The 26,799-nt window shown below is 36.1% G+C and overlaps 1 protein-coding gene across 25 annotated transcripts in view; it reads left to right on the forward strand.

Moving 5' to 3' along the window:
• The window catches only part of NEK1 (NIMA related kinase 1), a 257,207-nt gene that overhangs the window by 25,907 nt on the left and 204,501 nt on the right, over positions 1-26,799 (forward strand). For all 25 annotated transcript variants that reach the window (XM_078366260.1, XM_078366264.1, XM_078366266.1 and 22 more), the window contains 8 exons: positions 1,069-1,166; positions 8,905-8,988; positions 10,472-10,539; positions 11,256-11,342; positions 12,396-12,450; positions 14,780-14,980; positions 19,029-19,089; positions 22,514-22,665. In XM_078366260.1, the coding sequence (XP_078222386.1) occupies positions 1,069-1,166; positions 8,905-8,988; positions 10,472-10,539; positions 11,256-11,342; positions 12,396-12,450; positions 14,780-14,980; positions 19,029-19,089; positions 22,514-22,665 (806 nt within the window). The remainder of the gene's footprint in view (positions 1-1,068; positions 1,167-8,904; positions 8,989-10,471; positions 10,540-11,255; positions 11,343-12,395; positions 12,451-14,779; positions 14,981-19,028; positions 19,090-22,513; positions 22,666-26,799) is intronic.

Genomic DNA, 26,799 nt, shown 5'->3' on the forward strand with positions numbered 1-26,799 from the left:
ATCACTTGAGCCCGGTAGTTTGAGGCTACAGTGAGCTATGATCGTGCCATTGCACACTAGCCTGGACACTGTCTCAAAAGAAAAAAAAAACACTATTGTAATTAAGACCATAGCACAGACAGTAAAATAAGTGAGAACTAGGAAAACCGTTCTTTGAGTTGTGATAGTCTCAGTACTATGTAGTGATTCAGAAAATGTTAAAAGTTATATTGGCCACTCTTCCTTACCTGAGAAGTAAAGGATGGAAAGAATAATTAAAGTGTTTTTCTAAGCTGTATACAGTAGCATGGGCCTGTAGTGTCAGCTGCTGGGGACGCTGAGGTGAGAGGTTCACCTGAGCCCAGGGGCTCAAAGTCAGCATGGGCAAAATAGTGAGACCCTTTTTCTTAAAAAGAAAAAGGCCTAAATTTAAAAAAGAAGTGTTCTTCTAGTCCTTTTTATCCATAAGAAGAGGCATAGAAGTCCCATTCTCTGTGAACCAAGACATAAAGGTGGATGGGACAGTTCCCATCTTCATGTTTGTTCACCAATCATATACGGTTTTTTAAAAAGAGCGTAAGATCAAAGAAAGGTTTCAGAAGGTGGAAACTGTGTCCTATTATGTTCTATACACTGCTGAATCCTTAGAGTTTATCACAACGTTTATTGTATTTGTTTAATAAGTAATTGACTGAAGTGGATAAAACAAAGCCAAGAATTAATGGCCAGTTGGAAAACTAAACCCATCTCTTTTATATGTGACATTTAAGGAATGGTATTTACTGAATGAAATATAGTATTTATCTGCATTTTGTTTATATTTCGGAGATATTTAGGTCAATGTAAATAGTGCTATTTAATAAGATGGTGTATTTTTAGTAGAAATCATTAATGATGGAGTTTTCTGTTAACCCAAGTCATTATACAATCTGTGTGACTGGTATACCTTAACTTTGTGCCCTAATTCTTTGAGTGTGGTCCTGTTTTTTGTTTAGCAGTTGCTTTTTAGTAAGCCTTAAAGTACCTTTAATTTAGCCATGCTTCTGATGTATGTTTTTAAAAGTGGACTGTAATGTTTATATTTTGTAGAAAATGGCTCTCTCTACATAGTGATGGATTACTGTGAGGGAGGGGATCTGTTTAAGCGAATAAATGCTCAGAAAGGTGTTTTATTTCAAGAGGATCAGGTAAGTTTGCATGTGGGAAATTGACTCTTTTTGTGTGTGTATTTGTTTTAACTGTAAATGCTAACTGTAATTACTAGGGCAGTTTGGTGGTATATCAATATTTTAATCATTTTTCCCTCTAATTAGCTGCCACCTTTGTTCAGTTGCCCATCTAATTTGCAGACTGTAATGGGTTATTGTTATCTGTGTGATTATGTTACATATAACATGTGTCTATATGCCTTAATTATTCATTATAACTGGTTAATCTAGATCATGTCAATCTGGCTTACTGCTGCCAGACTATATATTCCTAAAACATGGCTTTGCCAGGCAACTCCAGCTCTAGAAGCCTTGCATTGGCAACTGCATGAAATCTAATCTCTCTTTTGATTTGTCAGATCTCTAAAATACGGCCCTACCCTACCTAAGCAGCCTTATTTTTTTCTGTTTCCTAATCTGTACCTCTTTTCATTCACTTTAACAGATATTTATTGAGTATGTACTTTGTGTTAGGCACTGGGCCACATGCTTGTACATTTCATTCTCCTTCCTGTATATTTACTTTGATTGTTGCGTTTATTTTGGCAAGCCTTTTCCTCAGACTTTCTCTTATTAATACTCTACCTTTTTTTTAAAGCTCAGTTCAGGTCCCAGCTTCTTTAAATTTTTCATAACTACTCTAATCTGTTTCCTTCTCTACATGCCTATCACATTTCTCATTATCATCAGTTCTTTATTGCCTGCTTTTACATCTATATACATATTTTACATGCCTGCTTGTAAAATATGTATATAGATGTATATTATATACATAATATAGATGTAAAATACAATATAGATGTATATTACATACATATATACATGTCTGCTTTTACATCTGTATACCTAGGGGAGTAGAGGGAGCACTGTGCTGGGAGTGTTGTATTTGTTATCTCTTCTAATTTGGATACATTTTTTCAATTTATAAGGAATCCAAGACAAGTTATGTGACTTGCCCCAAATCACGTACTGTTTGAACCCACCTCTAACTCTAAAGTTTCTAACATTTTATTTTCACACATTTAAATTATAAAAGTATTGAAGTATACAGAAATGGAAAGGCTTTCTCCACACTTTTGTTCCTAAGATTACCACTGTTGTTAGTTTGGTGTATTCTTCCAGGCTTTCTTTTCCGTGCTTATACATGTACATATATATGAACATTAAGACACACACATTCAGAAATGGAATATTATTACTATTTTTAAGATAGGCTCTTGCTCTGTCACCTGAGCTGGAGTGCAGTGGCACCATCACAGCTCATTGCTGCCTTGTGCCCCTGAGCACAAGCAATTCTACTACCTCACCCTCCTGAGTAGCCCAGCTAATTTCTTTTTTAATTTATTATTATTATTTTGTAGAGATGAGGTCTTGCTATGTTGCCGAGGCTGTTCTCAAACTCCTGGCTTCAAGCAATCTTCCTTCCTTGGCCTCTCAAAGTCCTGGGATTATAGGTATGAGCCACTGTGCCATTTCTGGCCAGGTACAGGCAGACATGGGTTTGAGTCCTTGCTCTGCTTATCAACTTGGTAATTGTTCTGTTAACAAGGTCTGAGATTATTTCCTCATTTGTTAATAGGGAGATACCTACTATACATGTTGTAAAGATCAAATAGTAATGTATGTTAGTATGCACAGTGCTATTTTTATTAGAACATTGTCAGATATATTTCATTGCGCTTATTTTCATTCATTGTGCTTATTTTCATTCATTTATCCCTATCAAACTTTAAAATGTTTACTATTAAATGATATTCCACTATAAAGCACATTGATATTCTGTAGATTTGATTCTACTACTTTTTGATACATACTTTTAGTACATAATGGTGTGTGTGTGTGTGTGTGTGTGTGTGTGTGTATGTATGTGTATGTGTACGTACATGCTTGTATCTTGTCTTCCTGGAAATTATTATGGAGATCTGTGTCCTTCATCTGTCAGTGAAGTTATTCATCATAAATGACAAATATTTGGCAAGCCGTTCTTTTAAGTTAATAGCATTTTTTTCTACCCTTCTGAATAGCAAGTTTCATTAGCGCAAATAAGGATGCTGTTTATTTTAGCCTCCTAAAAATAGGAAGAGGTCGTTTAAACTACATTCTGGGCTTTGAAACAGGAAAACTTAGCGCTCCATTAGACTGTAGCTTAGCATTCGTTTGAGAGGATTTTGTACATTTCTAGCACGTAAGTGGGGAACAGGAAGACCTGTGAAACAGATAATTCTCCAGCTACTCAAGCCATTCTCTTCAGTGATACTTCCTTGTTTGCATCTTTACTGGACAAATACCTAGTTAGGTTAAGAGAATAATGAGATGAACTAAGTATATTCCCTTAGGCAGTCTCTAGATAGATATTTTAAAGGTGTACCAGTATTTTTGCCTTATTTGCAAGTTTTGAATGAGTTTCTTTGATTTTCAGAATATGTTCTTGATCAAAATAAAATCTGGACTCATTAGGGTTGGTCCAAATATTTAGGTGCAACAAGAGTGTTAATTAAGCAAAGAACTTGAGTTTGCACTGAAAACCTAGAGCCTTATGTGATCAAACAACTTCTAAGGTTACAGAATTGATTTCTGTCTGTAAGTTTTTGTAAGGAATCTTGGATTGGATTTTTAAAAACTTTGTTGTTTGTTCTTTTAGTCCAACGTAAGGAAACTCAGCCCAGTATATTCTCTACCAAATTTCACCTGTACTGCCTATAAATTGGGGTGAATTTTTTTTCTTTTTGAGAGTCTCCAAATATGTCAGGGTCCCTAGTTGCTAGAAAGTGTCTTTACCACTTATGACACAGGGACCCTGTAAGTCAGATAACAGGACAGTTTCCTGGCAGTACTATGCAAGTACTGGTTCCACACATATTTTTTAGTAGTGGATTTATCATTACTGATTACATGAAAATTATCTCAAATATGACACTTCAGGTATGGCCTTGGTTGCACAATTGATTTGTCCAATTACATTCTGCTAAAAAGGAGTATAGATTCTTACTGAACCCATGAAAATTACAATAGTGTCATGAAAAGTGAAAATACTTAAAACGATTTGCTTCTGAATTCTGAGATTAAAATCAAATATTTTAAGTTTATAAAAGTATAATCTAAATTGAGAATTAGCTGCAGCTTAAGAAAAAAAGGGATTCCTCATCTATTCATTAAATTTTGAACACTAAAGATAATACCAATCATATTCCAAACAAATAACCGCAATTCAATCTCATTTAATTCAGTTTATTCATTCCTAGTAATTCTTATTCTTGACCTTAGGTCAAGCAGTTAGCTTTCATGATGTTTGTCAGCTGATGGACTATAAAAGTCTTATAGAAATTCTGACTCAGTTCATTGATAAGTTCTTTGATCATCTAAGCAATGTTAGGTCAGAAACTTGTACCCAGGAGTCTATTTTCTGAAGTACCAGTAGTTCAGCATTCCTGATATGGTCCTTTTCAGGGCTTCCTGGCAAGCATCAGGCAGGAAAGGCCTATTTGATAATGAGACTGAAAGGCTGTGGTTAGTTTATTATAGTAACCAATAATAGAATAAAATTTTCTATTAGAGTACATAGATTTGATGAGGGCTTGATAAATGGTTTTATTGAGGATGAAAATGGAGAGCAAAGTTATGGACAAATCTCCGGGGCATTCTCATAAAGCATGCATTTTATGAAATACAGCATTTTACCTATGCAGACTTATCCTAGGAAAGACTGAGCATCTTTTTAAATTTGGCACGTCTTCCCAGGCAGGTCTTATGACAGTGTTGAGCTAATAGTTACAATGAGAAGTATCCTGAAATTTTTATTTTTTTCTTACAAATAAGTAACATTCTTTGGTTACTTATTTAATCAAAGTGGCAAAATATCTTAAGATATAGATGAAGGAAATACACTTATAAGCATCTTCATAGTGAGGAACCTTTGTTCAAAAAACATCAAGTGATAAAATCAGTATAAAGCAGAGAAAATTATTCTGGTAGACCCGAAATATCTACTCTTGGAGCAAGTCACACAGACAGTAAATGGTAAGCATGCCTCTAGTTAGGAGCTCCAAGATCAGTTTACCATTCTGATAGAGAAACCAAGTTCAAATTTTTTAATTGATATAATACTTGGCAATAAAACTTTCTCATGCCTTTAGAAAAGTAATGAACAAGCCCATCAAAACTGAGTATATTTGGGAAAATTCTAATACATTTTATTACACATAGAAATCTCACTTTTAGAGCAGAGAAGATGGATCGTAGTACCGTTTTGGTACTATGAGGCAGTCCGTACTAATGCAAAATAACATACAACTGTAATTCAGACAACTATATGATAATTATATACAGTACTTGATATAATACAACATAATGTTTGAATTTAAAAGTCTTCTGAGAAAGAGAATGCCATTTTCAAAACAGTATTTTGTAAATATTAATATGGAACTAATGTGTACAATGAAATAAGCACAGATTAGAAGCAGGGTTACAGTTTTAAAGGGCTTCCGGCTCCTCCTACTCCTACCCCAGTAGTCAAACCCTAATGTAGCCACAGTTTGAACTAGACAAGGAGAATGGAAATGTAACATTTATGCTTATGTTTTACAAGCTGTGCCTTCCTTCTCTGCTTTGCTTATATATTCCGTCAAAACTGAGCTCAGGAATCACCTCTTCTGTTCAGCTTAATTTTATCACCTCTAGGCTGAGTTGACTGTCCTTCTCCATGCTTCTTCAACACTCAGGGCATTACCTCCTTTAATTACTGGTTTACTTTCCCATCTCCCTCAATGGTTTTTGCTATGGATCAATAAACAATAGCCTGTGAACCAAATTTGGCCTTCTATCTCTGTAAATAAAGTTTTATTACGACACAGCTAAACTTAATTGTTTGCATATAATCTATGGTTGCTTTTGTGCTATAGTGGAAGAATTGAGTTGAGACAGAAGCCACATTGCCTGCAAAGCCTAAAATACTTGCTATCTGGCCATTTACAGAATAAATGTGCAGATGCCTGGTCTCTGAGCTCTTTCATGAACTCTCTTGGCTAGTTCCTGCACATATCTAGTACATTGTTGGTACTGAATAAATTTTTGTAAAATAAAGAAGTACAGGTTCGGGAATTATGGTAACAGAACACTATCTGTGAAATGAGACATGAGTGATTTCTAAGATGTGCTCTGTTTCTACTGGTAAACTCCATTTTACCTTAAATTACAGTAATAATTTAATTTTCACATTCTTCTTCCTAACCTCTCCCTGGTTGGATTAATTGCTGTCTTATTGTGTATATCTGTTTAAAAACTTGCGCAATTATTATAGGTATTTGTGAGTATATTCCTACCACTGTACAGACTTACCTTAGAGAACTGTATTTGATCTGTATACATAAAATGCCTTACATGACTATAGAAAGGAGCTTAATAATTTATGTGATCCTCATTAAATATCTCTAGAACTGAAAGAGTTTTTTTTTTTAAAAAAAAAAAAGAAAGAAAATTGTTTTAAAAAATACTGAAGAGATAGAGTACAAAGGAAACATGTTACCTTTCATTGCCTCTTCTGCAAATCCACTTCCCTGAATAAATGCTGTTAACTGATTGGTAGCTATCCTTCTATACTTCCTTCCTTCAAGTTCACACACACTTACATAGAGTTCAGGTATGGAATATAAGCATTTTTTTTAAATAGGGTATACTATTCATACTGTTTTAGAACTTCCTTTTTTCACTTATTAGTACATAAACAGTATACATAGAAGCGATTCATTCTTGTCAGTGGCTGCATAGTATTTTTAGTATAATGATAATACAATATATTTAATCAGGCCTCTTGTTAGACATTCTGGTTGTTTATATTTTAGGGTTCTGGCTAACAGTGCTAGAGTAAACATCTTATATACATTGTTTTATGTTTCTGTTGCTATATGGGTAGGATAAATTTGAGATTGAAATTGCTGTTCCAAATGGTATGTGAATTTAAAATTTTGACATCTTTTGACAAATGATTATAATTAACTTTTTTTACAAACATCTGTGAGAAAAAGGCTTATTTCCCCACTTTCTGACCAACAGTATGTTATATTTCATTTTAAGCAAGATAATATGGTATCTTATTTTTTTTTTTTTAATTCGGGAGGGAGTTTAGTACTTTGTATATGTGTTTTTCGGCCCTTTTTTCCCTCCATCATTTGCCTTTCCCGTCTTTTGTCCTCTTCTAATTTTGTCTGCCAGTACTTTTCTCAGTGATTTGAATAACTTTTGCATTTTAGAGAACTAGCAATCTATCATTTATGTCGCATATATTTTCCCAAATTATTATTAAACTTGATTATGTATTTTGCCATGCAGATGTTTTAAATTGTATGTAATCAATTTTATCAGTCTTTTTCTTATGACTTAAGCATTTTATGTTATGTTTTGAAAGTCCTGCTTCAGTCAGTTGTTACAGATATTTAACCTATGTTTTATTTTGTGGATTTTTTTAGTTTAAAAATGCCGTGTACTTGGAATTATTTTGATGTTAAGAATGAGATAGAAACTAAGCCTTTTTATATCCAAGTGGCCATCTCCAGAGAAGAGTGTTTCTATGTAATTAATGTGGGAAGAGAAAAAATTAGAGATGTCTTCCAAATTTCCAGCTTTTTCTCCTCTTATGATTTTTATTTAGATTTTTAAAAAGCATTATACAGGTCAGATGCAGTGGCTTATACCTGTAATCCCAGTACGTTGGGAGGCCAAGGTAGGAGGAATACTTGAATCCTCAGGAACTCCAGAGGCCAGGAGTTCAGAACCAGGCATTCAAGACCACTAGCCTGGGCAACATAGCGAGACCCTGTCTCTATAGAATAAACAAATAAAGAAATAATTAGCCACCCATGGTGGCATACACCATAGTCCTAGCCACTTGGGAGGCTGAGGCTGGAGGATGATTTAAACCCAGGAGTTTGAGGCTGAAGTGAGCTATGATAACATGACTGCACTCCAGCTGGGGCGATAGAGCAAGACCCTATTCCAAAAAAAGGGGAGGAGGGGCATTATAGAAAAAAGATGTATTAAAAACACAGAAGAAACACTTGTCTTACTATTATAAAATATAATTTCCATTAAACGACGTATTAAAAGCAAAGAAGAATCCCCTCTTACTATTTTAAAATATAATTATTTCCATTTTTAGTTATACTTTCCACATTCATTTTGATTTAGAAGAGATGACTCAGTAGCATCTCTTACATTTTAAATTTAGTATGTGCAGAACTTATGTTGACTTGAGAATCTGATTAATGTCAGTGCCTACAAAGTTGAAAGAAATTATAGCCTATTTTTTTTTTTTTTTTGAGACGGAGTCTTGCTCTGTCGCCAGGCTGGAGTGCGGTGGCACCATCACAGCTCACTGCAACCTCTGCCTCCCTGGTTCAAGCAATTCTCCTGCCTCAGCCTCCTGAGTAACTGGGACTACAGATGCCCACCACCAAACCTGGCTAATTTTTGCATTTTTAGTAGATCTGAGGTTTTACCATGTTGGCCAGGATGGTCTGGATCTCCTGACCTCGTGATCCACCTGCCTCAGCCTCCCAAAGTGCTGGGATTACAAGTGTGAGCCACCGCCACACGTGGCTGCCTATTTTTTTTAAGATTTAGTTCCTCTCATCCCTAAATATTCTTGATTTCTTTTAATAGTCAAGGAAAGGCTACTGTGAATTGTAAATTTTAAAAGAAATGACAGATCTGATTTTTCTTCTAGATTTTGGACTGGTTTGTACAGATATGTTTAGCCCTGAAACATGTACATGATAGAAAAATTCTTCATCGAGACATAAAATCACAGGTATGTTATTCTGTCACTAATAACTTCTGAATGGATAAAGGCCTGAAACCTTCATTGTCTTGGGTCGAAATTTTTCAACCTGATTTAGAGCGTATCAGATTATGTGTATTGTCTCTTAATTCTTATGCTATTCATCTGCGTCCTGTATTAGATCTCCTGTTTGCTTCCCACACTCTAAAAATTACTTTCCTTCCCAGTCTCTAAAACTTACAGAACATTTTTTATCACTCCAACAAGAACCCTATACCCAGGAGCAGTGAGTTACCATTCCTCTCCACCTAGACTCTGGTAACCCTTAATCTACTTTCTCTCTCTATGGATTTGATTATTGTGGACATTTTATATAAATGGATATTATAAAGTATGAAGTATGTGCCTTTTGCCTATTTATTTATTTATTGTTTTTGAGACAGAGTCTCACACTTCTGACCAGGCTGGAGTGCAGTAATGCAATTTCAGGCTTACTGCAACCACCTTTGCCTTCCAGGTTCAAGTGATTCTCCTGCCTCAGCCTCCCGAATAGTTGGGATTACAGGTGCCTGCCACCATGCCTGGCAAACTTTTTTTTTTGAGACGGTGTTTTGCTCTTGTTACTCAGGCTGTAGTACAATGGCATGATCTCGGCTCACCGCAACCTCCGCCTCCTGGGTTCAGGCAATTCTCCTGCCTCAGCCTCCTGAGTAGCTGGGATTACAGGCACGCGCCACCATGCCCAGCTAATTTTTTGTATTTTTAGTAGAGACGGGGTTTCACCATGTTGACCAGGATGGTCTCGATCTCTTGACCTCATGATCCACCCACCTCGGCCTCCCAAAGTGCTGGGATTACAGGCTTGAGCCACCGCGCCTGGCCGCAAATTTTTATATTTTTAGTAGAGATGGGTTCTCACCATGTTGGCCAGGCTGGTCGTGAATTCCCAACCTCAAGTCATCTGCCTGCCTCAGCCTCCAGATGTGCTGGGATTATAGGTATGAGCCACTGTGCCCATCACCTTTGCCTATTTCTAAATCAGACTATTTGTCTTTTGTTGTCATTGTTGAATTATGCAAGTCCTTTTCCAGATAGAAGTTTTTTCTCAAATATATGATTTCTAAAAATGTTCATCTGTTTTCTTGATGCTGTCCTTTGATGCACAAAATTTTTAAATTTTGATAGTTCAGTTTATCTTTTTTAACTTTTTTGCATGTGCTTTGGATATCATATCGAAGAAATCGTTCCCTAGCCCAACAGCATGAAGATTTATTCCTGTGTTTTTCTCTAGGAGTTTTATATTTTAGTTTTTATATTTAGATCTAGACTTCATTTTGAATTAATTTTTGTATATGATTTGCAGTAAGGGACTTCATTTATTCTTTTGTATGTGAATATCCAGTTACTCCAGCACAATTTTTTAACTGGATTATGAATTTTATGAAAAATGTTGTAGACTCAGAACTGGACTGTAACAATATTCCTAGGGTTTTTTTTTTCCTGTCTTTTACAGAACATATTTTTAACTAAAGATGGAACTGTACAACTTGGAGATTTTGGAATTGCTAGAGTTCTTAATAGGTAACATGAATTTTCAGCTTTGTTTTGATACAGTGTTTCCAGTGAAACTTCAATCCATGGTGATGTATATGTGATAATTTATATTATTTTTAAGTACATTCTTTACTGGGATGCTGCTTTATTGGGATATGTTCTGAGAAAGGCATCAGTAGGTGATTGCATCAGTGTGTGAAAGTTACGGAGTGGACATATACCATCCTAGATGATGTAGCATACTACACAGGCAAGCTGTATGTTGTAGCATGTTCATTCTAGGCTTCAAACCTGTACAGCATGTTCTGTTCTTAACACTGTAAGAAATTGTAACATGATGATAAATATTTATCTAAACATGTCTAAACACAGAAAAGATAAAATATAAAAGATAAAAGATGATATATCTTTATGGGACACTTACCATAAATGGAGCTTACTGGACTGGAAGTTGCTTTCTGTGAGTAAGTGAGTAGTGAGTGAATTTGAAGACTTAGCACATTTCTGTGTGCTAATGTAGAGTTTATAAACACTGTACATTAGGCTACACTAAATTTATTGAATAAAGTAATTGCTCTGTGGTATATGACAATCACCATGTCACTAGGTGTTAGGAATTTCTCAGCTTCATTATAATCTTATGGGACCAGCATCATATATGCGATCTGTTATAGACCAAAAACAGCATTAATGTAGCACGTGACTGTGTGTTAAGCTTCTCCAGTAATTTTCTTTTTCTCTAGTACTGTAGAGCTGGCTCGAACTTGCATAGGGACCCCATACTACTTGTCACCTGAAATCTGTGAAAACAAACCTTACAACAATAAAAGGTATTTAAAATGATATTCATTATCTGATGTATTTCTTTTCAATCTTTTTGTTATGTCATGTTTATTAACCTTTAGAGTACTATTCTAAAGTCAACAATACACACATGTAAACATATATGTATATATAAAAATATTTTGTTAATATATGATGAGGGGGATTGTAAAGAAGGTGTTTGGTTATCTTATTGGAGGAACTACAGAATCACTTTATTATTTATGTTATAATTGAAAATAGAGTGCTTTCCTTGTTTTTTTTTCTTCATGATAATCACTTCCTATTGAATTATTGCTAATATTTCTTGAACACACTATAAGCCAGGTACTGTTTTGAGTTCTATGTATTCTGTTAGTCTTCACAGTAATTTTGGGAGATGTAGGTATTAATCATTCCTCCTCCTTTTATAAGGAAAACAAATGCAGAGAGGGGTAAAGTAATTTCTTTGAAATCCTTGAGTCTAATAAGTGGTGGAATCAGCATCTAAACTAGGCATCTGGCTCCCAAGCCCCTATTTCTAATCACAGCTCTATAGTCTGGCTAACAGACTATATACTATGTGGGTGACAAGAGCAATCCTGTCATTAAATTCCAGCTACCTTTTATTTTTCCTCTCTAGTTGGAAAATTCCAACCAAAGTCATGTTGGTCAGTAGCTTTGCAAATTTCTTAATAAATTTTTAATGTCTATTAAAATAATATTTTGTTTCATAATTTTTAAAATTATGGTATTTTACAAATAATTGATAAAAAACAGTTTGAGTTTTATGAAATAAAATAACTAAATGGAATTTACATGAATTTTTAAAATATTGTTCTTTTAAATATTAAATTTCTTTAATGGAGCTTCAAAGTAATTGTTGGGGCAACCATTTTCTGATTTGGGACAGCTACTTTTGTCATTTGATTATGGTTGAAATTTTTAGTTTTAAAGGAAATTTTTTCTGAAGCGCTTATTTTTCCAAAACATTTTTATGCTGTTTATGTTTCCTTTAAATGAAAAAAATTTAAAGTACATTCTGATACTTAGAGAAAATTTCTCATTTTTATCTTCTCTAGTGACATTTGGGCTCTGGGGTGTGTCCTTTATGAGCTGTGTACACTTAAACATGCTGTAAGTAGAAGTTTCTGAAATATTTTTAAAGTTATGTTAAAAAGTGACTATAATGTTTTTTATTATATTTAAAGTTCTACCATCTTTTAGATAGCCGTCATCCTAGAAATTCTCTAAGTCCATTTTTAAATTTCTCATTTTATTCTGAAGTATATATTGATTTCCCTTAATATATTTGCATATCTAGTATATTTGCTATTATATAATGTTTCATGCAGTTTTCCAGAAAATAATTTCTAATGTCAGAAATAAATTTTGCTTTTTTCTTAGTGTTAAATTTAGTATGAATTTGATATTTTAGCTTAACAAACTTTACTAGTTTCATTTTAGTGAATTCTCTCACAATACCCAGATTATTTGAATTTGGAATTGAACTAATTTAAAGAATTTCATTCAATATACTCATTGATGACTTTTATCAATTTAAGTAATCATTCAGAGTATTTAAAATTTTTACATTTGAGACTTTTTTTAAATAACGTACAACACACTAAAAAAGGAGAGTTCTTGTCCTAAGTAGTTTGATTCTTAAAAAAAGCAGTTTTTTGAAATGGAAAGTGATTAACATGTTTTACCCACTGATTAACCAATATTGTATTTTCATTACACAAAACTTCAGAAAGTACATGAAAATATAAAGAAGTGAATAAGGATGATAAGCAGTTCTTCCCACCAGTATTGACTGTCTGTAAAATGAAATTTATTTTTTCTCCCCCAAAAGTTTGATGAGACTTTATAAGAAGTTTTATAGCCTGTTTTTATTGCTTAATACTATTTGCAGAATATTTTTCCTTGTCATTCTTTTTAATGGTTGCATACTCCCTTACTATATTGCCTTAGGGTTTTTTTTCTTTCTTAAGGAGAAAAGCATAAGCTGACAAAGTAATGTGGGATGGTGATTATCAGATGCTTATTTGAAATAATTGATCAGTTTTTCTGCGACATTGTTATTTTAGCTTTAAACCAGTGGTTTGTGGGTTTTTAAAAAAAATCTTTCATCCACATTATTCTGTCACCATCTCTTCTGTATTTTAGAATTGTTTACTCTTAAATAGCATGTGTTTTAAGATACGTGAAATTCAGTAACTTACCCTTTATGAAGAGCATGTCATTTCAGAGATAAAAGTGCATTGGAATAGAGAACCACATCTTTTATGCATTTAGGATTCCTATTTAGGTGTATAGATATTTCCTTAAGATTGAATTTACTCAAATGTCATTTAGGAGAGCTCAACATTTAATAGAACTTCTATAATCACTGATGTCTAATTTATAGTATATTTTATTTTCTTAATGTGTTTCTTAATTATACAATGATATCAACATTGTATAATTGTTCTGTAATATTTTAGTGGAGATGTCAAAGGCTTAATAATAATCTCTTTCAAAATGAAGTCTTCAGATTTTGAACTACCCCACCTCTTGTTTTCTTTTCACTTTAGAGTTTATATTGTGTGTTTAATTCTGACATATATATTCCTATTAAAATATTTTCTATATTGCTGATTTCCATAGCTTTTAGGAGCATCACACACACAGAACAGTGAGCATTGTCTAAAAGGAAAGTATTGGTAGTTTTATTTATTATATTTTGCCCAGTACTTTTAGTTCTGTCATTTCTTGTTCTGTCATTACAACAGAGCCACTAAAAAGTAGGCCTTAAATGAAGACCAGCAGGTTGTTCTTTTTCTGTTTGTGGTTCTTTGGCCCTAATTTTTATACCTCTAGGGCATAATCTTTCAACATTTTGATTATTGTCATCGTTTATGAAACTTTTATTTAGTACTTACCTCCCATCTTTAAATTTTTATTTTTATTTATTTATTTTTTGAGACAGAGTCTTACTCTATTGCTCAGGCTGGAGTGCAATGGCATGATCTCAGCTCGCTGCGGCTGCCACCCCTAGGGTTCAAGTGATTCTCTTGCGTCAGCCTCTCGAGTAGCTGGGATTACAGGTGGCTGCTACTGCGCCTGGCTGATTTTTGTATTTTCAGTAGAGACAGGGTTTCTACTGGTCTTGAACTCCTGACATTGTGATCAGCCCGCCTCGGCCTCCTAAAGTGCTGGGGATTATAGGTGTGAGCCACCGCTCCTGACCTAAATATTTTGAATAAGTTAAACTTACTCTTACGACAAGTTATAACATTTTATTTTTTGAGGGCTGATATTCATTTATAGATAACCAAGTAAACTTTGATCTAGAAAACATAGTAATTTGGAAGAGGATTGTACTTCTATATTGATAGGAAAAGAACTATTTCTTATTGTTGATATTCTCAGTTTCAATTTATTTATGTTTCATTTATGTTATTTATTTTCTGGATTTTAGTTTGAAGCTGGCAGTATGAAAAACCTGGTTCTGAAGATAATATCTGGATCTTTTCCACCTGTGTCTTTGCATTATTCCTATGATCTCCGCAGTTTGGTGTCTCAGTTATTTAAAAGAAATCCTAGGGGGAGACCGTCAGTCAACTCCATATTGGAGAAAGGTTTTATAGCCAAACGCATTGAAAAGTTTCTCTCACCTCAGGTATGTTCTTTTTCCTTTAAAATTAAATGGTAGGTTAACGCCGCTTAGCTAGGACATGGCCTCCAGTGTTGAGGAGAGCACATCTGAACCTTGGGGGAATGGTGTTCCTTTTTCAAACTATGTTAGTGTCACTTTCCTTTCCATGCTCCATCTTTTTCTTCAGACAGAGTTTTGCTCTGTTGTGCAGGCTGGAGTACAGTGGCAAAATCATAGCTCACTACAGCCTAAAATCCTGGGCTCAAGTAATCCTTCTGCCTCAGCCTCCTGAGTAGCTGAGACTACAGGTGTGCAGTACCACATTCAGCTAATATTTTAAAAAATTTTTAGAGATGGGGTCTCACTATGTTATCCAGGCTTGTCTTGATTCTGGCCTCAAGTGATCCTCCCACCTTGGCCTTCCAAAGTGCTGGGATTATAGGTGTAAACCAGTTCCCCCAGTGTTTCCATTCTTATTTAACTGTTTTCCTAATGTTTGCTTTCCAGTTGTGCATTATTCCTCTGTTCTCTGGATTCGTAACTGTAAAATTATTCAGCATTTCTGTGCCTCACTTCCCTCACCTGTGAGCAAAGGGATTTTTAAATGTATCTATAAGGTTGTTGTGGGGCCGGGCGCAGTGGCTCACACCTGTAATCCCAGCACTTTGGGAGGCTGAGGTGGGTGGATCACGCGGTCAAGAGATCGAGACCATCCTGGTCAACATGGTGAAACCCCGTCTCTACTAAAAAATACAAAAAATTAGCTGGGCATGGTGGCGCGTGCCTGTAATCCCAGCTACTCGGGAGGCTGAGGCAGGAGAATTGCCTGAACCCAGGAGGCAGAGGTTGCGGTGAGCCGAGATCACGCCATTGCACTCCAGCCTGGGTAACAAGAGTGAAACTCTGTCTCAAAAAAAAAAAAAAAGGTTGTTGTGAGAATTAAAAGTGATAACACACATAAAGTGCTTAATGTCCAGCATGTAAGTGCTCAAAATGTCTTAAACATTACTTACATATCAGTGTATTCTAATATACATTTTTTTAAAATTATTTTTGAGACAGGTTGTAGTTCTGTTGCCCAGGCTGGAATGCAATGGGCAACAGAACTACAGATCACAGCTCACTGTAGCTGCTACCTCCCAGGCTCAAGCCATCCTCCCATCTCAGTCTCCCAAGTAGCTTGAACTACAGGCACATGTCACCATGCCCAGTTAATTTTTGTATTTTTTGTAGAAACGGTGTCTCACCATATTGTCCATTCTGGTCTTGAACTCCTGAGCTCAAGTGATCTGCCCACCCTGGCCTCCCAAAGTGCTAGGATTACAGGCATGAGCCATCACGCTTGGCCTATATATGTATTATTAACATAATTTTTATGATTATAGCTATATTCTATTTGATAGGAAATTACTAGAATCCATTTATATGTAGATATACTGGATTACGGACTCATGATTTCTCCTTTAGTGCACACATATAGGTACATAATAAATATTTGTTGAGTTTAGCTGAATTTTAATTTCACAGATTTTTAAAACAATCTATATCAAATCAATTAAGTTATTCATAAAAATGGGATCACCTGAAATTGGAATTGTTTTACTTTTCTGGTTTAGTGTGGCCTTTGTTGAGTAAATGTTAATCTCTTCAGTAAATAAGATATTCAGCAAAACTAGGTTTTTTTTGTTTTATGTGCTCATAAAGCAGAAGGAGGTATCATATATCCTTCTGGCTTTACAGAACACGCATGTGACCAAATACTCTTCAGAAAACAGAGATGTTGATTTAACTATTACTACCAGGAGAAGGCATTAGTAAGCAAGAAAGCCAACTAAACTTTAGAGGTCATAGGTTACTTGTATAGGTCATAGCAACAACCTCTGAAATGTGGGCGCCTTACAAGACTCCTTTGTTACAAATAATGTTTGCAAGGACACTTTTATGATATAGTGTACTATTGTTTTTCTGGCAGCCACTAGAGAGAAACAATGACTTTATTTAGTCTTGCTCAGGTTTCTTTCTCCCCCTGCTGGGAGTTGGAACATACTGTCTCAAGGCTGAAGTACTGGAATTTATCTAGCTAGCAATGAAAGAGAAAATATTCAAGCTTAAAATGTGCAAAACTACAATATGAAAAGAAACAAGGACAGATTGTGATTACTCACAAATAGAGCATTTGACATTACATGTTTAATATATACATAGACCCTACTTGTTGCTATTTAAGCACCACTTAGATTTCAGTCTTCATAAAAACCTTTGTCTATTGTTCCTCAGATTTATTTTCTACTGTATATCACTTCAGTACTTAGTCTTACTCTGTCATCCAGGCTGGAGCAGAGTGACACAGTCTCAGCTCACTGCAACCTCCACCTCTGGAGCTCAGTCAGTCTTCCCACCTCAGCCTCCTGAGTAGTTGTGACACATTTTTGGAAAGGCTATAACTTTGGAACAATTCATGAGCTTTACTTTAACATATGAACTATTATTTCCAGTATCACTATAATGCTCCCTATCATTTTAATACCTAAATCCTCTCAAGGCCATCTGCCATGGTTGATAGGGCATAGTTTTTAGTCTGATGCACTCTGGCAAGTTATTCCTGGATATGGCTTGAAAAACCATGGACAAGTTCTGATTCATTAGGAATATAGGTGCTGTCCAGTAGAATGCTCTGTGATGATGACAGTGCTCTGTGTCTGTGTTGTTCAGTATTGCAGCCATTAGCCACATGTGGTTAATAAGCACTTGAAATGTTGTTGGAATGACTGAAAAGCTTTATACATATATATGTCTCTCTCTCTCAAATTTTAATTCAAATATATATATGTGGGTAGTGGCTACTCTACTGGACAACACAATATGGAGGTTTCAGGATCTTGGATTCTATATGCCCCATCTCTCAATTCACATGAGCATTAACATAGAAAAAGAAAGACTTCTCCGACAGTGGAAGAAATGGTTCTATTTGGGGACAAGATGGAGATCATAAACCACCTGTTTTCTTCCAAGAAAAAGAAAAGTAAAAAACTGCATTTGTTGAGAAGACAGCGCACCTTCACATAGTTGCTCTAAAGTGCCTGTGAGCCAGACTTGGCTCTTACATTTGTCCGCTAGTGAAGAGGTTCACAAACTTGAGCACACATCAGAATCACCTAGAGGGCATTGCTGAGTCTCACTGCCACAGTCTCAGTTGCAGTAATTTTGAGGTGGAGCCTTTGCATATTTAGTAAGTTCCAGGTGATGCTGGTACTGCTAGTATGAGACTTTGAGAACTGCTCTAGGGGTTTTCTTAACGGGAAAAATGACCCCCTGAGATCATGTATTATTATTTTTTTGCCTATTGGAGTGTCTGGACCACTGTTACTGTAGGAAGATTCTCTCACCAAAGCTCGGTTCTCTTGAAAAAAAAAATTCACTTGCCTTTTCCTTCCCCACAAAGTAAGAAAAAAAAAAAAAAAGCTTAAATCCAGTTAACTCTGAGTCTGTCTCTGTTACCTAGGCTGGACCCGGCTCACTGCAACCTCTGCCTTCTGGGTTCAAGTGATTCTCCTGCCTCAGCCTCCTGAGTAGCTGGAATTACACCTATGGTCTCAACTAATCAGGAGGCTGAGTTGGGAGGATTGCTTGGGCCTGGGAGGTCAAGGCTATAGTGAGCCACTGTTGTGTCACTGTACTCCAGCCTGAGAGACAAAGCAAGACCCTGTCTCAAAAACATATAGATATATACATTAATAATATTGGGAGGGAGTTAGCATGAGAGGAATTTATTGAATGAATTTTTAAAATTTTTCTTAATTTTTAAAATAGAGATGAGATCTCATTATGTTGGGAGGGCTGACCTCTAATTCCTGTGCTCAAGGAGTCCTCCTCTCAGCCTCCTAAAGTGCTGGGATTTCAGGCATGAACCACAACAGCTGCCTTTTTTTTTTTTCCAACTTGATTTTAGTACAGTTTATTTGACAACGTAATTATTACTAAAAAATGGGAAAATGTATTATGATTAATGGGTAGGTTTTTTATTTCAAAAATGTAACATCTTTTCTAATTTTTTTTTCTCTTTCAATCTAAGCTTATTGCAGAAGAATTCTGTCTGAAAACATTTTCAAAGTTTGGGTCACAGCCTGTACCAGGTAAATGAAATCTGATATGAAGCCTTTCATCTGTTTGTGGTAATCAAACCTAATTACACTGGAAATATATGTAGATATAGTAAGTTGGGATAATTCTAGGATAAATTTAATCCAGTGGAACTGCAAATTAGAATTACTAAATGATTTATGGCAATATATATTTCTTACAAATTAATAACATTTCCTGTCTTTTATTTAAATGAAATTTGGCCTGAAATCTTATGTCTTATCAAATGCATAGCTGATGTTTTGAGAATGTTGTTATAGAATTATAAAATGTCCAATTTTGGTGTAAATCTTTATATAAAATACTGTCTTTTTTTTGAGATGAAGTTTCGTTCTTGTTCCCCAGGCTGGAGTGCAGTGGAGCGATCTTGGCTCACTACAATCTCCACCTCCTGGGTTCAAGTGATTCTCCCGTCTCAGCCTCCTGAGTAGCTGGGATTATAGGCATCTACCACCATGCCCAGCTAATTTTTTGTATTTTTAGTAGAGATGGGGTTTCACCATGTTGGCGAGGCTTGTCTTGAACTACTGACCTCAGGTGAGCCACCTGGCCATAAAATATTATCTTTGAGAAATATTTCATATTCTGAATTTTTTCAAGTAAGTGAATGTGAAGTAAAGCACTTTATTAAAGACAGGTTTTCTTTTAAACAATGTGACCAGTGGCATTAGAATCGTAAGACTGTGGATATGGTTACATACTATGTGTATGTGTTTACATGTATCTATGTGAGAGGGTAATTATTTTTTTTCCTGAATGGAATGATTTCAGGATGGATTTCTAAAATCAGTGGAAGTTATTTAATATGTGAAGGTTATATATTTTTTCAAACATAATTATTTGTATGTTCTACTCCATTTTGAGTTTGGATAAATTAATGAAAATAGATGCCATATCATAAAAATGAGCCCATTTAGCTAGAAGTGGTATGGCAGTGTGTTTGTTCTTAGGAAGGCAGACTGCACTCAGCCCTTCTTCAAGACCTGTAGACATCCTCCCATTGTGCAGAAACCACCAATCCCTGAGAAGTCACTCAAACAGAATTCACAGGAAACTGAGGTACTCAACAGAATCAGCATGATTTCTCTGCACAGTCGGCAGTCAAGCTTCGTAGGAATCATATCTTAATCAAAAGTCTCTTTGTCACAAAAGCCAGAAATACCCAGTATCAGCGTTTTCTTTCCACATGGGTAAACCCATGTAGGAATTAGAAAGTAATTTGCTGTAAGAGCATTTGGTGGAATGAAATGCCTAATAGGGGTAGTATTGCTGATAAATACTTCGTGGTCTCCAGTTCCCTACATTAGACTTCATGCCGTAGGTAGCCTTGTCACTGATCCTGAAAAATGCTCAATAATCAATTAAGTAATTCTTCCTTTTCTCTGGAAAGTAGATGGGACTGTTCTTATCTGTTTCTTAGAAATCTTTATTTTTTATGCTTTTGTACCTCTAGCCCCTTTTCTGGCATACACTGTATTTCTTTGATTTCATTGTTTAGCCAGGTTGCAGTATTGTGACTGTATGTGTATGTGTGTATATATGTATCTGTAAGTTCTAATTTGATTGTACAGTTGAACATTCAAAGGGAAATATTTTTTCCTTGCGATTCCTGGTTTCTGGGTCAAGATGCAGTTGGAGTATGTGTTTGGGAAACCTTTCCATATCACATCATATATCCCATATTGTCAACAGAAATTACTTCTGAATCTCTAAGATGCCAACTTAATGGCTTATATTGTTGTTATTTTTAAAAGAGTTTACTAAATTATATTAAATATATATATATATTCATTATAAAAATGTTTTAAGGAAATAAAAATTACTCCAGTTTTAACACACAGTTGTATTTGATTATTTTTTTGATGATTTATGCATAGTGACTACACATTGAGAATGTTATTAGAAGTTTTGTTTCTTTTAATTTATGCTATTATATGATGAACATTTTCTAATACAGTCACATTTTTTTGAAGAACTGAGTTTTGTCATATTTCTTTTTTTTTTTTTTTTGAGACAGAGTTTTGCTCTTGTTACCCAGGCTGGAGTGCAATGGCACGATCTCGGCTCACCACAACCTCCGCCTCCTGGGTTCAGGCAATTCTTCTGCCTCAGCCTCCCGAGTAGCTGGGATTACAGGCACGCGCCACCATGCCCAGCTAATTTTTTGTATTTTTAGTAGAGACGGTGTTTCACCATGTTGACCAGGATGGTCTCAATCTCTTAACCTTGTGATCCACCCGCCTCGGCCTCCCAAAGTGCTGGGATTACAGGCTTGAGCCACCGCGCCCGGCCCAGTTTTGTCATATTTCATTTTGAACTATCAGTTATAGATTTTTTTTCTTTCCCCTCCTAAAAAGGAAGAACACTTCTGGAAGAGATTGATTTAAGTTAGTTTAGCACGTTATGAAATCCTGAGCTAGACAGTGGTCTGGAAGTGGAAGCAAGCAAGCTGCTGCTCAGGCTTTGGGGGAGTTTGAGCAGAGGGGTGTCTTAGCACATACAGAAAATAAGAGATGGAGAGAGGGTTTCGCTAAAGGTTTATGTAGACTGTACTCTGACTTCTTTTAATATCCTCCAAAGATGTGAATAAATAGTGGAATTTTCTTTTTATTACTTTAGGGTTTTTCTCTTGAATTTATTCCTTCTAAGACTGAACTCACCTAGGCTTCAATAAGGATTAAATATGTAACACTGCAGGGTTTACTGTTGTGCATGGGGTTTCTCTGATTATTTCTTTAATATCAGATCATAAACAGTATTCTTAATTTAGATTGCTCTCCAGAAAGTTTAACCAATTTATATTTCTGCCAACAGTCTATAAGGTATCCATTTTGTGGAACCCTTAGTGATGATGATTGTTTTAAGATATTTCTCCTTTGACAGGTCTGTAGGTCTATATCATTCAGACATTATATGAAGGATAAAAGTTGCTTATATTGATGTCATTAAAGCTTATCAGTTTCTCTTGATTTTCTTTTGATTTTGAAAGTAGTTTCTAAAATAAATTTTTTAAAATTTATTTTTAACAGCTCTATCGATACATAACTCACATACCATACAGTTTATGCATTTGAAGTCTACAACTAAATGTTTTTTTTGTATATTCATGATTAATTTTTTTTAGTATATTCGCCAATACATGCAATAATTACCCACAGTCAATTATAGGGATTTTTTTTAATATGAAAAACTTTAGCATGTTAGAGGAATTTGGCTTTAAGCATCTGTCAAAAAGTGACTTTAGGGTAAAATAGTTAAGGCATTAATAAATACTAAGGGATGAATAAGATAGATGATGGAAAGTTTCAAATACAATCAATGATTATTAAAATTAAAAAGTGCTATTTTGAAGAATTCCGAAAGTAAAGAGTTAATATAAAGAACTGCTGACAAAATTCTTTGTATCTTTTCGTGTAGCTAAAAGACCAGCTTCAGGACAAAACTCCATTTCTGTTATGCCTGCTCAGAAAATTACAAAGCCTGCTGCTAAATATGGAATACCTTTAACATACAAGAAATATGGAGATAAAAAATTACACGAAAAGAAACCACTGCAAAAACATAAACAGGTATGATCATGTTACAGACTGTGTATTAGTCACAAATTCAATTCAACCTTGTTTCATTGCAGCTCAATTCTGTTACCTTGATATTATAGAATTGCTTTTATTAAGTTACCAAGGAGTGTCCTTCTGTGCTTTACCAATCCTCTAAAACTGAGAAGCCTTACAGGAGTCATAGAAAATCATTAAGTAAATATATTAAGTAATATAATTAGTGAAATAAAAAGCGAGTGACATTATAAATGAAATAACTTTCGAACAACCTAAGCAAAGCCATTTGTTTTTGTACATAAATGAAATAAATACGTATGACGTTCTTGATAAAAATCTGGAAATATTTAGTATTTGAGAATTCACAATCATATAAATAGAATCTTAGAGCTGGAAGGAATGTGGTCATGTAATCTGTCATATTTCAGATGAACAATGGAGGCCTGCAGCATTTAAGCAACCTGCCCAAGAACGTAGTGATAGCTGCAGGAATTTGACACTTTCCTTACGTCAGTAGCTACATGCTTTGATATACAGAGCTGGTTTTATTTTGGATCACATACACATACATATACATAAACACTGGCTTAGATACATATGTATACACACTGCTGTAAGATAAACTTTATATGGTAGGAATGATCAGTCATCTTGTTTAAAATCTATCATAGGCTGGGCATGGTGGTTTACACCTGTAATCCCAGCACTTTGGGAGGGTGAGGTGGGTGGATCACCTGAGGTCAGGAGTTCCAGACCAGCCTGGCCAACATGGTGAAACTCATCTCTACTAAAAATGCAAAAATTAGCTGGGTGTGGTGGCACACACCTGTGGTCCCAGCTACTCAGGAGGCTGAGGCAGGAGAATCACTTGAACCTGGGAGGTGGAGGTTGCAGTGAGTCAAAGACTGCACCACTGCACTCCAGCCTGGGCGACAGTGAGACTCTGTCTCAAAAAAAAATAAAAGTTGAAAAATTGTAATAAACAACAAAATGAGAGGACTAGAGATCATAAAACTTTTTTAAAAGCATACAGTAATAGCTGATACATACTAGGAAGCAGCTGCTATTTTTAGTGCTGAGGCAGAATACCCAAAGAAGACACAATTTTTAAAAGAAACCTGAACCCCATCCTTAAGGCTGAGATTCAGACCTTACTGGGTGGGGTATGGCAATAGCTCACTCGATGGCAACACAGTCTGGGGCTGGCAAAGAGGAAAGTGTCCGCTGTGGAGCTGACGAAACTGCCTGGAGTGTCAGTAGATTGTACTGGAAAGCCACTTGAGTAGTCATTGAATTCACTGGGAAGGCTGCTGGGATGCCAGGGGATCTTGCCTGGTGCTGCTCTGGCTGGGATGCTGGCTGAGCATCAGCAGAACTCTGGGAAGTGGTCATTGCAGATGCTGCTGAAACTCACAGGGAAGCTGCTAGGGGCACTGGCCAAACACTCCTAGAAGGTGCCTGTAGGGGTGAGTGCTGCTGTGTGTCCCACCTGCTGTGGTAACAAGAAGAAAAGAAGTGTGCTAATCAGGAAGAGAAGCTTCTTCACCTTGACCCTCTCAATTTTACTGACATAGCTTAATATCATGATAGCAAGCAAAGAAGAAATGTTTACAACATCCAGCTCTAGCATCACAAGCTGGACAATGAAGAGTAGATTTGGAGCTAAGGGGCAATATGCTAACTGGCACTCTGGTTTTATTTTTATTTTTCTTTTTAAGTATATAGGGGTGGCGTTTCTCCATGTTGGCCAGGCTGGTCTCGAACTCCTGACCTCAGATGATCTGCCGACCTCGGCCTCCCAAAGTGCTGGGATTACAGGTGTGAGCCACCGCGCGCCTGGCCGATTTTATCTTTCTTTTAAAAACTGTATTCGAACCTGAGTGGGCCAATTCCATTTTACCCTTTTATCTCTCTTTACTTCAGTCACTACAAGAAGCCCAGGACTCCAGCTTTCCCTCGTTGCCTAGACTTTCCCATCACCAGATGACTCTGGTCATACCCTGATCTGCCCCCACCCCCTGCATAGTTTTCTATATGTTGGTCCAAAAGTAATCAGGGTTTTTGTCATTGAAAGCAAAACTGCAATTACTTTTGCACCAACGCATAGTCTCTTCCAGAAAACTCTTATAGTACATTGTTAGCAAAGTTCACTGTATTTTAAACTTCTAAATATGTCTTCACCTTTTTTGCTTGAAAACCTGGCTTGTCTCCGAATGCACTGTTCTGTAGCTCTCTTACATGCTACCTGTTTTCTCTCTCATCCCTTAGTGTTACTGGGTCTAGAGGTAGGTGAAGGAAGTGTTTCCTTTGCTTTTCATTGCCAGACTCTCCCTGCTGCCTAACCCTGCCATTCTCCTCATCCCTCTACCTTGATGCTTCTGCTACCAGACTGTATCACTCTATGTTAGGGTCATCTGTAGACGCTTATCTTCTGAAGAGTTTAACACCTGACCACTGTCACTCCTCCCAACATTGTCATCGTTCTTTGCAGTTTTCGTATAAAAAAAGATTATACTACCTATAGAACAAGGCCTTTTGTTTTCATTTTCTTTCTCTTTCTTTTTTCTTTTTTTGAGAACGAGTCTTGCTCTGTTGCCCAGGCTAGAATACAGTGCCGCAGTCATGGCTCACTACTGCCTGCACTTCCTGAGCTCAAGCAATCCTTCCTCCTTAGCCTCCGGAATAACTGAACCACAGGCAAGTGTCACTACACCCAGCTGACTTTCTATTTTTTGTAGAGATGGGGTTGCACTGTCTTACCAGGCTTGGCTCAAACTCCTGGGGTCCAGCAATGCTCGTGCCTTGGCCTCCCAAAGTTCTGGGATTACAGGCATGAGCCACCACCATGAGCCTGGCTTATTTTCTGGATCATTCCCCTTTAAATCATCTTGTCTCTCACTTTAACTTAAAACTCTCACCTATTGCCATGCCATTAAAATTTGCATTATCAGTAATAACTCTAAGCCTCATTTATAATCATTCCACTCCCTGATCACTACTTCATTATTCCTTTAGGAGTCTGCCTCCAAAACATCTGTCCCATTTGGATCCATGGATCCTACTAGATTCTTTTATTCTCTCTCTCTCTTGTTTCCATTTTCCTTACCTGACTTAAATTCTATAATCATTTATAATAATTTCCAAAGGCTCAACTCTCTTGCCCTTTCTTCCATTATTACCAATAACCAAAAAACTTTGTGAAATCCAACTCTCCACTTCCTTTGTGCCTTAACCTGGTCTGTGGAATATGGCTGAGGAAAGCATATGACTATTTTAACTAGCCTAACTTTCAATATGTAACCAACAATGTCAAATTAGCACCTTCTGGTCACCCTATTATATTTCCTCAGTGCATTTATTCTTCTACTTTCTAGGTGATAATTTTTTACCTTCTCCTTGCTTTTCACAAGGACCAATGCTTTCTTCCTACTTCACTGAGAAAATAGAAGCAGTTAGAAGAAAACTTTCCCACAATCACTTCTGCTAGTTAGTCTTATCTGTTGGCAAACATTTTGCCTTTCTTCCTTTTACTTTGGATGACCTGTTTCTGTTCCCATCTAGAGTAAACTCAACCGTTGGCGTACTATGATTCTTTTTTGCCTGCCGTAGTACTTTGCACTCTCTCCTGCATCATTATACTTTTTTTTCTCTACTGAATCATTCATGTTAGCAAACAAATATCCCGTATCTTAAGTCTTTTTAAAAAGGAACTTTCCCTCATGTCCTTCCAACTACCTCTCTAAATTTCTGGTCCCTTTAACAATAAAACTTTCCCAAAAGATTGTCTGTACTGTCTCCAGTTCATTTCATTTTGAACTCACTTCACTCTTGGCTTTCTTTGTCACAGCTGTTATGAAACAGCTATTGTGAAACAGCTCCTGACATCTATATTGTTAAATCCACAGGTCATTTTTCTTCTTCCTTGGCCTGGTTTTTGACTCACTTGATTGCCCCCTCCTTGAAACATTTTCTTCATTTGAGTCCCTGGTATTACATTCTTCTGGTTTTCTTTCTACCTCATTGACTGCTTCTTCTCAGCCTCCTTTGCAAGTTCCTCCTTATCTCTAGGGCTTTTAAATGCTGGGGTGCTCAAGGTCTCAGTCCTCAGATACCTTCTCTTTTCTATTCATACCAGCTTTCTAGTTGATA

This window comes from Callithrix jacchus, chromosome 3 (assembly GCF_049354715.1).
Source record: "Callithrix jacchus isolate 240 chromosome 3, calJac240_pri, whole genome shotgun sequence".
In the NCBI taxonomy this organism is placed as follows: Eukaryota; Metazoa; Chordata; class Mammalia; order Primates; family Cebidae; genus Callithrix; species Callithrix jacchus.